General features: G+C 42.0%; 2 protein-coding genes across 8 annotated transcripts in view; one reads left to right on the top strand and one right to left on the bottom strand.

The window, feature by feature from the left end:
• Nucleotides 1–844, top strand: part of EGFLAM (EGF like, fibronectin type III and laminin G domains) — a 72,873-nt gene extending 72,029 nt beyond the window's left edge. For all 3 annotated transcript variants that reach the window (XM_088054338.1, XM_014257019.2, XM_088054337.1), the window contains one exon: nucleotides 44–844. In XM_088054338.1, the coding sequence (XP_087910464.1) occupies nucleotides 44–198 (155 nt within the window). In that variant the 3' untranslated portion in view covers nucleotides 199–844. The remainder of the gene's footprint in view (nucleotides 1–43) is intronic.
• A 5,589-nt stretch (nucleotides 845–6,433) lies between these two features.
• LIFR (LIF receptor subunit alpha) overlaps nucleotides 6,434–14,784 on the bottom strand; it is an 87,227-nt gene continuing 78,876 nt past the window's right edge. For all 5 annotated transcript variants that reach the window (XM_088054136.1, XM_014256974.2, XM_088054135.1 and 2 more), the window contains 2 exons: nucleotides 14,533–14,611; nucleotides 6,434–13,853 (listed from right to left, as the gene is read on the bottom strand). In XM_088054136.1, coding sequence (XP_087910262.1) covers nucleotides 13,215–13,853; nucleotides 14,533–14,611 — 718 coding nt within the window. In that variant the 3' untranslated portion in view covers nucleotides 6,434–13,214. The remainder of the gene's footprint in view (nucleotides 13,854–14,532; nucleotides 14,612–14,784) is intronic.

The raw sequence follows: 14,784 nt of genomic DNA, 5'->3' as shown, positions 1-14,784 counted from the left end.
GCCTGTGCTGGTGGAGAGTTTCTGACAGCTGCCTTTCCTACAGGTGGCATGAAGGAAATTGCCCTGCACACGAACCGGCAGTACCTGCGGGGGCTGGTGGGCTGCATCTCCCACCTCACGCTCTCAACTGACTACCACATCTCGCTGGTGGAGGATGCTGCCAGCGGGAAGAACATCAACACGTGTGGGACCAAGTGACAAGAGAGGAATCCCGGTGCTGAGGACCTGTCGTGTGCTTGTGTGTGTGGCTGAGTGAGAGCTGGCTGATGTAGTCCTCTGCAGCCGGACCACGTTTGCCATCTGGGAAGGTGATAAAGCCAAAGGGAAACACAAAAACAAAAAAAAGAACATTTTTCCCTTTCATTCCCTCTCCTTTCCTCTCCTCTCCTGTCCAAATGAAACCAAGCATTTTGTGTATGAACCGTGCCCTCTACCCCTTAAGTGTTTAGTGAACGCTAAAGGTTGTGCGTCAGTGCAAACTGCAAAGTGTGATGTTATGAGTAGCCCAATGACTGTATTTTGTGGTCCTTAGGTTATCTTTTGTAGTATCAGAGAAAGCAATCTTGAAACACCTGCAATCATCCCACCCTGAAGTGGTACGGTGACTGCTGTTCAACCAATGCACCATGGGGCAGCATATTTCTGCATTCACATCTAGGTCCTGGAACAAGCAGTTCTCCTTACCACTCTCTGATTCAGCTAAATTGTATTTCATCCTGTGCAACAGGATAACATTTACAATGACTGGTTTCAAAATGTTGTTGTTTGATGAGGAGGAAAGTTCTTACAAGTCTACTTTTTTATTACAAACAACCAAAACAATGAACCAATTTTGTAGAAGTAATTTTATACTTGTCTATTTTTTTATAGCAGCAGCAGACCTGCTTACATGGCATCACTTTTAACATCTACATGTACTATACAATTAGCTCTTTGCACACTTTCCTAAAAATAGAAAAGTGACCTGTGGCTTAATGTCTGTATTATACAGTTTTAATGGGGATATTTGTGAGTTATGACCAGTTTTACATTTGACTCTTTTTGTTCTGTAAATTTTGACAGTTTAAAATTGTACATTATGAAGCTTTCCTGTCTTAAACAGATTAAAAGATTAGGAAAAAAAGAGCAAATACTTGCTACTGTGGTATTATAAATTTTTGTTTTGTTTTGTTTTGTTTTTGTTTGAGAAAAATGAGTAAAGGTATTGCAAGAGACCTTGGTAGGTCACAGTCCTCTTAAAATGTTATGTTTTCTAGGCACTGGACCAGCACTTATGCAACCTTGATTGCCAAAATATAATTTAAGCAGGCGAACAGAGTGCTATTGAGACACTGAAAGAGTCATCCAGAATTTCATAACTTGGAGATTTTTCTTCCTTAATTCTCTACTCAAAGTGGATGAGGGAGCCTTTGAAGGGGTGGGGGGGAGGAAGAGAGATCAACCATGCAGCAGGGCACCCCTCAGCCTGCCATGTGCTTGTGGTGGGGAAACCACAAACTTTCTCAGGGGCACAGGCTCATCTGAATGCCTGTGAACTGAAAGGGCCTGATGTGGTGAAAACAATGGAGATGAGGAGGTTTCTGCTGCATTTTTACTGTGCTCAGAGTGCTCCTGGCCCCAAGAGCTCACACACATTCCCTAGATTCATCCCACCTACAGCAATTCTAGATAATGGCACAGGCAAATAGCTTCCAAGGGTACCTCACCTCCTGTCCTGCCTGCTAAAGGGACACCCTGATCTCTTAGGTGAAAGATCTTGTTCTCCTTTTATAAGGTAGCTGTGGTCAAAAACAAATGCAGGCACTTACTAGAAACAGAAAGTAAAAGAAAAATACGTGGTGGTGCCATCATGTGGTGGGCACCTGTGCTCTGCCCCCTGTTCAAATGGCACTTCAGAAAAAAATGTCTGTAGAAGACAGGGGCAGCTTACAGAGGAGCTGGAGACACTCGTGGTTCTCCTTCCAGGAGAAGCAAAGTGTTGTTTGACTTGGGGAGCCCCATGGGGAAGGAGAAACCCTCTGTGGCTGGGAAAATGCAGGATAAAATATACCAGATCAAGATGTGCCTTTGAAAGGAAAGTAGATGGAATTGGATGCCTTGGGATGTAAAAGGAAAATGAGTAGAGTTTGAAAAAGAATGAAAACCAAAATCTTTGGAGGCTGAAGATTTTTCTGTCTGCTTAGGGTAGCCCTGTGGGAGTGGCTGGACACAGCCTGTGCTTGGGTCATGTCTGAGCCGTGGCTGCCTGAGAGGGAAAATTCACATCTAACGGACCTGACGGGTTTTCCAGATGCTGATGCTGTGTCCTGACCTGGCACAGAGTAGGGAGATTTGACTGGCTGTACCCAGCCTAGCTGCTGATGGGGCTCTACCATGGTCCGCAAACAGCGTCACCCTCTGCTCTGTCTTCCGTGCCTCGCCTTTCCCATCCTTTCGTTTCTGTCACAGGGTTTGGAGACCTGTTCCAAGACAAACATCTGGAGGGAGAGGTCTCTATTTTAAGATAATGTACTGCAGAATACCGGGCGCTTTGGTACAAGGCGGCACTTCTCCAAAACAAAAGCTGCTCCGTTGAAATGCCGGGTAGGGAGGGGCGTGGGTAGGAAATACCTCTGTTATGGTGGAAAAAGAAGAGCAGCAAAAGGCAGCTCCCCAAATGCCTGTTTCCAGCTCTGATTATCACCGCACGGGAATTCGGGGCTGCGACATCGCCCTGCAGAGATGTGGGCTGAGCACGAGCAGCAGCGGCGGGAGGCGGAGGGGTGAATAGCAAAGATATTGAGCGGTTTAAATATTTTTTTTAAAAAAAGAGACTTTCTGCATCCTTTTAAAGATAATCTGAGATTATCACCTACGTCTCCACTCTTCCTGGTAAACCTTGGGGATGGGTTTCCACTGTGGTTTCCACTCCAGGGGCTGAGCAGGAGACAGGTACCAGAAAATCGCATGTGGAGGCCACATGTGGAGGCTCTGCCCCTCCCGCTCGCTGCCACCCTCCCCAGTGATGCTGGGTCAGGGAAGGAGAAAGGAAAGGTGGACAGTGCATGGCCGAGTGATTAGTCATTTTCCCAGGAACTGGCCTGTATGTGCTGCTCGCTGTCTCCAGGAATGTTTATTAGCCACATTACTCATTGCTCGGGCTGACTCAGATGCAAGGCATGACCCCAGCGCTGAACAGGGTAAGTTCCTGCCGCTTTTGCAGAGCTGTGTCTCTTTTGCTGCAGTTACCTGTGCACGCCAGCAGTGAAAGCAGCAGCCACAAGTGCTTGTACCTCTCTTTGCAATTTTCAATCTCCTTCCTTAAACTGCAGTTCTTATTTTTCTTAGCAGTTTTCCACCTTATTCCCAAAATACGTAATATTCCACTCAGTAGGCTGAGCACCTGCCTTGATGCCAGCTTTGGCGGGCTGAGTCAGGCTTTGTGCTGAGCACTGGCTGCTGGCCAGAGCTGCTTCCTGCTTGCCCCTCACTCTGCCAGGGCAAAGTGTGTCTTGCTGTTCTTCACTACTCCTTTATCTCCATCACTGGAACCAGCTACTGGGAATCAACAGTTAGGTTTAATCTGCTTTATCTTAAAGGAAAATAAGGAAAAAAGAAAAAGAAAGCAAGTCAAGGGGTTCTAAAGCCAGATGAGATTTAGCAATGCTCCCTATGGTCAGTGAATCCTTGTTCCACTGGTTTGTCCTGGCTCAGTTAGGAGCTCATTGCCATCCCAGTCCTCCAAGCCTGGCCCCAGGGAGCAAAAGTGTGAAGATGAGGAGGACGGGGCTACCAGGGTTGGGAAGTTGCCCTTTCTCTGGTGGAGTATTATACTGCAATAGCTGCCTGGTAGATGTTACTGTTTTGTCAGCCAGGCTTTGTTTTAGAGAAGAAGTTTTCATTCTGATTACACAGCGAAGTAAACTGGGTGGGAAGTGTATTGTTCCAGCTCTGCATGTTCAGCTCCCTCCATGACAGCATCACCCCCCTGGTTTACCCAGGGAGAGATGGGTACATCCCATCAGACAGATAGACCTTTTATTACCATTTTATTTCTTGGGTGGTGGTGGGGGGGGGGTGGGTGTCAGGTCCCTTTCCCCAACTGTCTCCCACTTCATTTTTGAATTGGTTTGAGTCATTGTGGGCACTCTGCTGGAGCAAGGGATGTCGTGCCCTTGATTCTGCACTTAGGCATTTCACTCATGAGTAACAGCCTGGTGCCAGCACCTGTGGTCACTGCAACTCTCCAAGGTCCTGGCTTTCTGTCCCTGTGGACAGGACTCGCTCATCTGTGAGTGCCCTCTTGTCAAACCCCTTGTGATGGAGACTGCCTGGCAGTGCTGTGACCGACTGCCCTGATTTCTTTTGAATATCCATTCACTGTCACAGCATTTTGCTTTGTTCATTGTGCACTAAGACAAAGATGACATTGTTCCTCTTCCACTGCTCTTTCTTTTTAAATCTTGCCTCAGCCTTTCTTTCTAGGAAAACAACCGTGCCAATTCTTTCAACACCATCCCCACAGGCCATGTTTTCCAGCACTTTTTGTTACTGAGATGTACAGAGAAGCATGGAAGAAATGGAGAGCACAGACACCCCATGTTCTGTCTCACATAACAGCAGCTTTCCAACCTAATTTTTTGTTTTTCAGACTGTTAAATAGTTTCTAGTGGCAGTGTTGGCAGCCTACATCATTGCTTTTTCTGAACGTGGCAGAATTTTCCTAAATTTTTCAGTCTTTTGAAAACATAGGAGGAGCAATATCCAATATTTTCTTTACCATTTCACTTGCTTCCATTTTTTTTCCCTCTACAGTTTTTTGCCTTGGTGTCAGCAGAGCAGAATTTAAAAATGTAACCACCAATTTATCATCATGTTCAGGCAGCTTTAATTTGAACTGATTGTTCTTATCAAAACAAAAATTTCAATACCTAACAAATGATTCATACAGAGGGACTTAAAGTTCTATTTATGTGTTGAGAGAAACTTTCTGTGGTTGCAAATCCAGGGGAGTGGCTGTAATGCCACAGCCAGTGCCATCCTAGGAGCAACCAGGACTGGCAGCAAAGGGAGAGTCAAACAGAAGATAAGGATGTGTGCTTGAAACAGAAAACATGGATGGTTTGACTCCCTCTCTCCACCCTTATTGTAATGGTGACATATGGGACAGTTCATGGTCCCTGCAAAAAACCCTCCTGCTTTCATGCTGCTGCTGTTGTGCAAGTATCTCCATGATGTTTGTATATCTACCTATTCCAGCTGCCCAGGAGCTGTGTTAAATATCCAGCCCAACTGGATTAGCCTCGTATTGCCAAGGATTGAATGAGCTATATCTGAACACTTGCAGTATCTTCAGAAGATCTTGCAAAGCCATCATCCTGTTTTAGACCTGAGACACAGATGACAGAGTGAGACAAGTCTGGAACTGTTCCCTGGTCGCTGCTCTGACCTGATCAGTAGCAGGGCTGGAGAGGGCAGCCGTGGGTTTCACTTCTGGAACAGTTAAGCCTTTCCTCATTTCCGCAGCTCTAAGTTTCAGTCTTTTCAGGGCAGTGCTCCTCAGTCCCACTAAAAGACCTTAACCCCACACCTCCCCAGTGCTGAGGAGCTCCTGTACCCTGCCTAGTTGCTGTCACATCAAGCTGCACCAATCTGTTATCATGAGGCAAGGAACTGACTCTGACATTCAAGGATGCCTCCAAAGAGATGGAGAGAGCACAATGCCACCAAGCCATGATGGCCACACGTGATGTGCTGTAGCACCTGTGATTACACATATTATTAAGTTCAGGTGTCATTCCCAAGGTGCTGTTGGTTAGATTAGCCACAAAATTCTTTGGTGGTCACTAAGACACCAAATGACAAAACATAAATGGCCTCAAACATAAGGCCCGTGTTACAACTACCATATTATTTATTATGGTATATTACTGGTGAACTCAACTCCACTAAAAAATGCTGAGAAAGTGTCCTGTGCTACCCAAACCAACCCTGCAGTGCACAGCCTGGGCCCCTTCATCCTGCCCCTGTACCCTTCATGCTGGCACAGGGGATGTGCCCTGTGCAGTCTGTGCAGCTGATCTCTGCCCACCCTCAGCCCAGGCACGCAGGAGGATCAAATATCAACCCCCAGCTCCGTTACAGCCACGAGCCAAGGAGGACACGGGTAAGTGACCTGGACTTTTTCCTATCATTGCATCATATGGCAAGAACAGGAGGGCTTCAGTGGGCCTTGGACATGCTGGGGTTTGGTGTGCAGAGGAGAAGCCGCTCCGGGAGTATGTTACTACCCACTCTGCCTATCAGGAAGCCACGGCTGTGATTGCTAGATCCTGTGGTTATTTACTCTGGCACAAAATTCAAGTAAAAGTCCGTTTGTACTGGAGCACAAGCAGAATTTAACTCTTACTTAAAAAATAAATAGGAAAGCAAAAAATATGCAGACATCTAAGAGTGTAAGAAAATATATTTATTAAATTTCATGGCAATACTATGGCAAAATTGTTAAACACATGCTTACTTTTAGACACCCAAGCAATACAACAGGAGTTACAACAAGCAAGCCAACTAGATTTAAAATGTATGCAAAGTTGTATCTTAGTGTTAGTTTTAAATGTCAATTGCCACACTGAAACATTATATCCCCAACATGATCCCATGCTTCCTTTTTTAAGCATGCATTTGTTTAACTGCTTAGCTGATAAATTTTCATATTGATACACTTTGTTGAATCAGTATTTTACTTGGCATGCTACCGCTTCATTAAAGTGCCTTGTGATGATTTTGCTGAAATTGTGAAAGAAGTAATTTTTCAATAGCAGATTTGGAAGCTGGAAAATTTCAGTATCATTCAGCAACAAAAATATGTTGAATGACTTATTAGATTTAGTGTGTTATGAAGACTATTTTTTTCAGCTCAGTCTATTGATTTATTCTCAGAATTAACATCTACAGATGACTATGTGAAATTGGCAAATAATATTTTCACTAGTATTAAACAAAAGTCCATTAAAATCTTCATAAAAACAGAACATAAAAAATATCTCTAAGCAAATTGTTTATGCTGTAAAAAATATGGTATAAAAAGAGCTAAAAAAACATTGAACCTGTTCACAGTATATGTTTTAAAGTTACAGCATTATAGTACATTGTTGTGTGGTATTTTCAGGTGACCTGTATGATTCCACCAGTTCTGATGTTTTGTGCGCCACAACAGGCTCAAAGTTCAAATTACTGTTACCTTCAAGTAGGATTTCAAACATGAGTTGATTCAGTTGTCTTCTCTTTTTGTTATCCCCAGCTTTACAAACTTTTGACATGCTATCAAACGTGAAATGTTGTTCATCCAAAGCCATTTTTGAGCCACATTGGGAAAACACTGACAGAGTGATATTCAAGGATTCTTTTATTGTATTACTACTAAAGAGTGTGACCTTTCTATTTTACTTTGCCCTGCTTGAGCTGTTTATTTTTACATTTTTCTTAACCCAAGTAATGAAAACGAGAAAATTTCACGTTTTGCTTTGTTCCTGGGTTAGTTTTACTCACTACCTTTTGTATAATGTGAGACCAAGTGAGTTGCAAAGGTATTGAGCCTTCTAGTGGAGGTTGTACATACACCTCCACTGAAGCTTGCTTTCAGTCAAAATGCAGATTTAGGACTGTCCTAGAGATTTTGTTAGGTATCACATTGAAAAGCAAGGATTTAATCTGCTCTGGTGCACCACAAAGTGCACTGGACAGTGCTGTTGCAAGAAGAGGGTGAGACTGGAGAGGGATTAACCCCATCCTCTCATGAAACACCCTGCCATCAGACCAGCTCACCTGTGTGGGGATGATGAGCCCCTGGCCTCCAAAACCCAGAAGCCCTCTGGAGGTATCTTTTTTTCCACTTGTAAAAGCAGAAGGAACTAATAGATGTTTTTGTGGGGGAGAAGCATTGTCACACATCCTGAGACAACTTACAAAGTTTCAGAAATCCTGCCAGTATCATCTGAGGTTTGTTTGCATAATACGCAAAAAAGAAACAAACACTGGCCTATCTTAGAAACACTGGGGAAAATCCAGAGTTATATAAATGGGGGAGGGGAAAGAAAACTGTGGTGGAAGAAACTGTTTGCCAGCTCCTAATGAGATATTTAAGACAGTCTTAAACAGGGAATTAAACACTCCAACATTTCTGAATCCTTGTCTAGCATTTGGGGTCTGGGACTGTGTTTCCAGGCTGGCTAAGGAAAAGGCAAGGGAAAAAACAACAAACACTGTGAACTGCCAACAGCATCTTTGAGCATCAGCCATGCAGGGCACCACTTAATGCACAGCACCGCAAGTGTTGCAAAGTGTGTTGGGAGAAGCACAAAATGGCAGGTGCTTCCTCTAGACAGAACTGTCTCAGAAGGTATATATTCATGTACAGGACTCCAAAAAAAGTCACTTTGGCAATTGCAAGCCGACATCCTCTGGCATATGCACCTAGGCACACGATGATGCAAGCACATGTGTGCATAAAGGGCTAGGACTTGGAGTTATAAAATATTAAATGTCATTTGCACTGAAGTCTTCATCAAAGTCAGGGCAGAACAGAAGATGCTATTTACATGGGAAGCTTGTCATAGATTTATGGTACACAGAGCCTTGTTAGCAATCTCATTCTCTAAATGTTACATTTCTTTAATATATTTCAAATTATTTTACTATATTTCTATCTACTTGTAGGGATACAAGTATTCTATTTACAAAGCAGTATTTATTTTAAAATAGAGCACACAATTTATCATTGCCTTTTCAGAGTGATGTCTAAACACCTTCTCTCCCCAGTGCACCCAGTTGCTTTCATTTTTGCTCCTATTCATGTTCAACTGAGTGTCCTGGAGGATATGATCACAGGAAACACTGCAGCACTAAGCTTTACCCAGCTAAACCTATCAACAGCAACAAAAAAGGTGGCTTGAAAATGCCTCTTCAGAGCAGCCTGAAGCTCGAGGTCAGCAGCAGTGTGCTGCTGCCACATTCCTAGCAAAGGAAAGTTCTGGTCCCCCACATAAACCAAAGATGAAGAAACATGGCACATCTGCCACTTGTGCCATGACAAACAACACAGTGTCTGGCTCCCTTTGGAAATGGTTTACCCATTAAAGCAGCAACTAGAGATAATAAAGAGAGCAAATGTAATTTATCAGGTTCTAGGTCTGCCTATACAGTCACTGCATAACAGGGGAGGTAATTCACTGCCTGCCTGTAATATTAGCTTACTATTTTGTTGATATATTAACTAGTAGTTCTGTGAGGTATATCACATGCAGATCTACCATCCCAAAACCTAACACACAAACCTGAGATCCCAGATCTCATGCATGTCAGAGAAACAAAAAAAATTAATGTGTCAAATAGGAGAGTGCACAATGATACATTAAATGTGACTGATGTTTCACATATACAGTGAACAGTACAAAAATCCATTACAAAACTTAAATTGTCACATATGACAGGCATGGCTCAAAAATAAAAAGCAGCAGAACCAATGACTTTCTTCAGAAAGCAACTGCTTGGCATTAATACCCTACATCTCTGAACACTGATCCTGGAGGACTGAAGCACTGAGTTAGGCATGACAGTGACTTGGACACAATCCCTTCTGACCATATCCCTTCTGGAAGTTGTTGGGTTTTGCTTTTTGTTTGGTTCTTTTTGGATTTTTTTTTTAAAGCTGCACTTTCTACTCTTCTAAAAAATGAAGTAAAAATCCAAAAGAAGTAAAAATAAATGTTCAATAAAGGATAAGAACTTTCACAAAATGATGGTAAGGAAATGCAGTTTAAACTTTAGGATTCCTAAGATATTTTCCAGAAAAAAAATTCTCCAAAGAGGCTCATCAGGAAGCTAGAAGGCACTAGTACAAAGAATCTGATCCCCTCTGAAGCTTACAATTGTTATCAAAGTATTTAGAGGCTATGAAAGAGCACCATGCTTTGAAATGGTATTTGGTTCAAAGACATTCCTAAAGATGCCTCACTGGTTTAACATGGCACTTGGGCTCAGAAACCAAGTCTGTACCCTTACAATCCTTGTCACTCATCCCTACTGCTCCATGCACCTAGGGGTGGCTGATCACAGCACACCACCTCTCCCTAAGCATCTGAATTCACTGCTGAATATCTGAGACAGGCATTTGAAAGGCAGTACTGAACAGGCTCATAGGAAACCACAGAGGTGAAGCAGCTGAACTTTCAAGTGCTGGAATGACAACTGCTTACTGGCTCATCAGCATTAAGCAACAATGATGCTACAGATACTGCATAAGACTTTCTCTCCCACATCTGACCCACTCTTCTGTTATTGAAGCCATTGCTGTGAACAAGACCTTTCTGACCTGCACCCTGAAAGTCAGAACACTGGGTATATAGTCAAGAATTAAAAAAAAAAATAAAATAAAAAGAGAGATGAATAATTAGGTAAGAGTTTATAACATCAAGGCAGAACATGCATTTGTGGAGCTTTTCCTTACCCAATCACTAAGAAATGAAGCAATTAAAAATGCTGCTGTCTTTACTGAATAGGAGGAGCAGCACACTGGGAAACCTGAGTATGTGATGCTTATGTGTAAGTGATTCACCATGTGAACACTGAGAATGGTCCTAAACTGCTTCCTGCGAGCTCTGTGTGCTCTCTGCAGCTGCCCTGATTTCCAGTCTAAAAATTAAAAATTGCTAGTACTCTCAAACTGCATTGATTTTGTTTTTTTACATATGTATACAGCCATATGAAAAGCACAGTTACTCTTCATGGTCAGCTGTTCTGCTACAGAGGTTTTTTTTTTTTTCACTTGGATCACCATACAATACTGATTGCTCCTTTGCACTGAGAAATTGCCCTGTTAAAAAAACCCCAAACCACTGCCCATACACACTGTCCATGGCATCACCTGCCTTCAGTTAAAAGCATATAGCAGCACAAGCTAAAATTCATCTCAGGAGATGGACACATTAAGCCAAATCTACACTGGTGAAAAGAAATACTCTAAAAAGGAGTAATTATGAAAAACAGTTGTTACTATTAGGATTTAGCCTCCTCCCAGCTATCAACCACAAAGGGCTTAACTGCTTCCTTTCATGAGTTAGGTCAATGTTCTAAGTAACAGGCTATGACACTTCCCTTGTCCTGATGCCTGGTCACAAATGGCCCCCCGCTCTTTGCACTGCCTGTCTTTTCACACACAGCCCTGCTAATGCAAAGACTCAACAGATGAATCCTATGAGCACTTTCTGTTTTAGCAGAGACACTCTGCACTGTGCCAGGCCTGCAGACTAATCTGTTCAGTTCACTCATACAGGAGGCACACATAGGAAGTTGTTACCTATTATGAGAACTATTTAATGCTTTGCCTTTTTGTCAGCTCTGAAATACCTCTACACTTTCACTTTATGGAGATGGCAGAGACATGCCAGCCTCTGAAATGGAACAATCCATCGCTGTGATTAGGTTTAACCTTATGCTCTTGGTTTTATTTTCATGCCCAGATCATGTGGTTTGGAGACCAAATGTCTGTCAAGATAAATCATCCTCCCAGTCTACTCTCACACCTTTACAGCTAGCAGCCTAGCCAATTCAGTCTCTACCTGTTTTGTTTAGAAAACCATTCCCATGTCCTATTTATTAAAAAAACAAAAAAAAAAGAAAAAAAACAACCAAAACCAAACCCCAAACAAAACACTAAGTAGTTAAGGAAATGGAGATAAAAAAAAATGGTTAGAACTTTGTGGAGACCCTTTTTGATCAAGCTCTTTCAACATCTGATGCCTCCCCACTGTTTAACAGCAAGAAACAAGTAAGTTTCTCGTGAGTTTCTCCTGTGAGCTAGTGAAACTCATATATGCCACAGCCTGAAATTTACAGTGAAATGTTACAGTTACAGTTGTCTAGAGATGCACATGTGAAAACAAGCATTTTAAAAGATGATTGTTCTAAACACTCCTTGAAGCACACAAATCTACATCATTTAAGATTTCTTTGCATCACATGTCTGGTAAAGGAGAGGTAGAATTAGCGGCACTAAAACCCCCCTGGGTTTCTCCCTGCCACTAGAGAAATCCTACCTTGTACTCCCAGGTAGGATTTGTATAAAAGGTCCTGTTGGGTAGACACATAAGATTACCTAAGGCAGCAGGTAACACAAAGCTAATACAACAAGAGCATCCAAAGAGCAGTTTCTTCTCAAGGAGCTAGTCCTGTTACCTCTAATTTAATGTGCCAAACTGCATCAGCAGCTAAGGTGAGTAGACAGAGATTTCCCCTTGGTTTACATTACTGCATAGTGCAAAGACTGCTGAACACTGAGGGTGAATGGACTACTGTACCACTTCAAAGCAGGAGATCTGGAGCAGAAGCTATGAAATACAAAATGTATTAGTGCAATACATTAGGAAAGGTTAACTCTTTAACCAAAAAATAGAAAAAATATAGAGCATTCTAAGTTTTTTTTTTAAAAAAAAGGAAGTTTTAAACTTTATGCAGTTCTTGTTGAGGTTTCAATCAGTGTTACACTTCTTTTCCCCAAGTTTGTACCCCTGAGTCAAGCACTTAATAAACATTGTACAGTAGGTACAGAAATTAGTGTCTAGTTAAAAAGCAACAGATTTGAATGGCCATTGCTTTGTAAGTGTTAAACAGTGATAATAACCTTCCATACAGGAGAAGAAAAAAAAATAGCACTCTCATTTGTTCTTAGTTTATAACTAGGTAAAAGATTTCACCAGTTTCCCACCACATTGTTTCCATGTCTTAGGCTGAGATTTGCTATAAATTAAACCTTCAGTAAGGAAACCTGTTGGTGCTGCATCATTTGAGTCTGCATGGTTGGGAACAACTACAACAAAGCAAAGCAATCTTTCCAAGTTATAAATTGCATGAGACCATGTTAATCTTGGAGCACTATGTGAAGGTAGGCAGAGTTCTTCAACTATAATTATCAGGGGCTGTAAAATCAAAACCCCTTACATCCAATATATTTTACTAGAGTAATAACTAAATTGCTATAATTTTGGCCTCTTAGCCTCTATTACAATGGAATATTAACACTTTGACTAACTTAAACATGGTAACACTCAGCTCACTAGAACTTTTGCTGACTGTCTCCAAGAATAATTTATGCCTTTTGCACTTTCCTTCTTCTTCTCTTTATAACATCAGGAATAAAAGCTTATTCAGAAGGCAGGTTCACATGCAATGAGGACTTGCTGTTAATCATTTGGTTTGTTCTGAAAGAAGTGTGTGAAGGACCACCCTGTGTTAATGGGTTTAGGAGAGTCTTCATCATCTTTTGGGGGAAGTAGAAACTGTCGGGAATTAATTGAACATGGGCTCCCAAAAGATGCATTTTCATTGTTGCTTTCAGCTGATCCAGGAGAGTCTGGAGTGCCCATGTTCCAGGCATTTGTGTTTGCTTGAGGTCTATAACCTGCAGTTTTATCCAATTCTTCCTCCACAGGTGAATGACCCTCTATTTTCAGAGCACTGATAGACAGCTGCATTTGGGGCTTATAGCCTGCTGTAGTCACTATGTCTATTTCTGGCTCCCCATCTGGTTTAATTTGAGGCTGATACATTGACTGGATGTCAATGTAAACCACCTGAGATGACTCCCCAGGTTCATCTGTAGGGAGATTTGAGATCTCCTCTTCAATGATAGGGGGGCAGTAGGACACAACAACGTGGTTCTCCATTTCTGAGTCAGAGCCATCTTCAGGCACAGTGGTCTCTGCTGCTGGGGACATCATCTCCGTGTCTTCAATCTTTGGAGCTGTAGACTGTGTTTCCACCACTTCAACACTGTTGGGGGTGCACGGGTTCATTTCCAGTGTTTTAAGTGTCTTATTCCCCTGAAATGAGAAAAACAAAAAGGAAGAGACACTAAACTAAAAGACCTGGAAAACCTGAAAGCAGCAAAATGCCCAAATTACAGGAGTTTGATGGCTTGTGGACTGTACTCTTCCCATAGCCCATAGTACAATACATTAAAAAAAAGAAAAAAGTTTATCATTTTCTGGCTCACATTCCTGTTAATGTTAGAAGTATCTTACGCAAATTAAAGAGATTTGAGATCTTGCAGTAAGTGTTGGAGAACTCTTCCCATATCTCATCTTTGTATAACCCATTCCTGAAGGCTGTTTAACTATTATGCCCATTTCCAACTAATGTATCTACCAGGAGGTAGACAGAGAGGTAGATAGTATGGATATGGCAGATCTCCATACTTTCTGCTTTAAACACTTTGACAAAGCTGGGTGTGTTACTCCCATATTGTATCAGACACTTCTCATCAGCTGGAAGAAGAGAAATGCAGCAGTCCTTTCCTAGTTTAAACATTGCAAGTAACTACATTAACAAAAACAGAGCTCTAGACAGCACCTGATAGAAGTTACTCAATAAATTGTTTTGCTTCCTTCTGCCACAGAGTTTCTTCTACAATTGGAACAGATGAGTTGAAGTTTGCAAAAAATTCTTTAGCATGTTTTGTCTTTTAGAAACTTAAAATACAAGATTTAAAATAAGGGTTACCTCACAGATGTTCCTCTGAAACTGCAGCGCCTTACTGTTTTCAGGATTTGGGATTTCTGGATAAAATGTTTCCTTAATCCTTTAAAGAGAAAAGAATAAACTATTTTAAAGACAGCAAGGCCTGAATCAGATTGCGAATACACAAAAGGAGTCAGGACACTTCCCTTTAACTCAGAATACTGAAAACATCTGGTGCAAAGATTTAGTGTGTTGAACTTTCACTGAGTATGATGGAAAAAAACAGCAACCGTT

This window comes from Pseudopodoces humilis, chromosome 4, assembly GCF_049639895.1.
Source record: "Pseudopodoces humilis isolate 2021_Gansu_Grassland_sample_001 chromosome 4, ASM4963989v1, whole genome shotgun sequence".
Lineage (NCBI taxonomy): Eukaryota > Metazoa > Chordata > Aves > Passeriformes > Paridae > Pseudopodoces > Pseudopodoces humilis.
The sequence above is the reverse complement of the archived record's forward strand: the minus strand, read 5'-3'. Positions and strand labels throughout refer to the sequence as shown.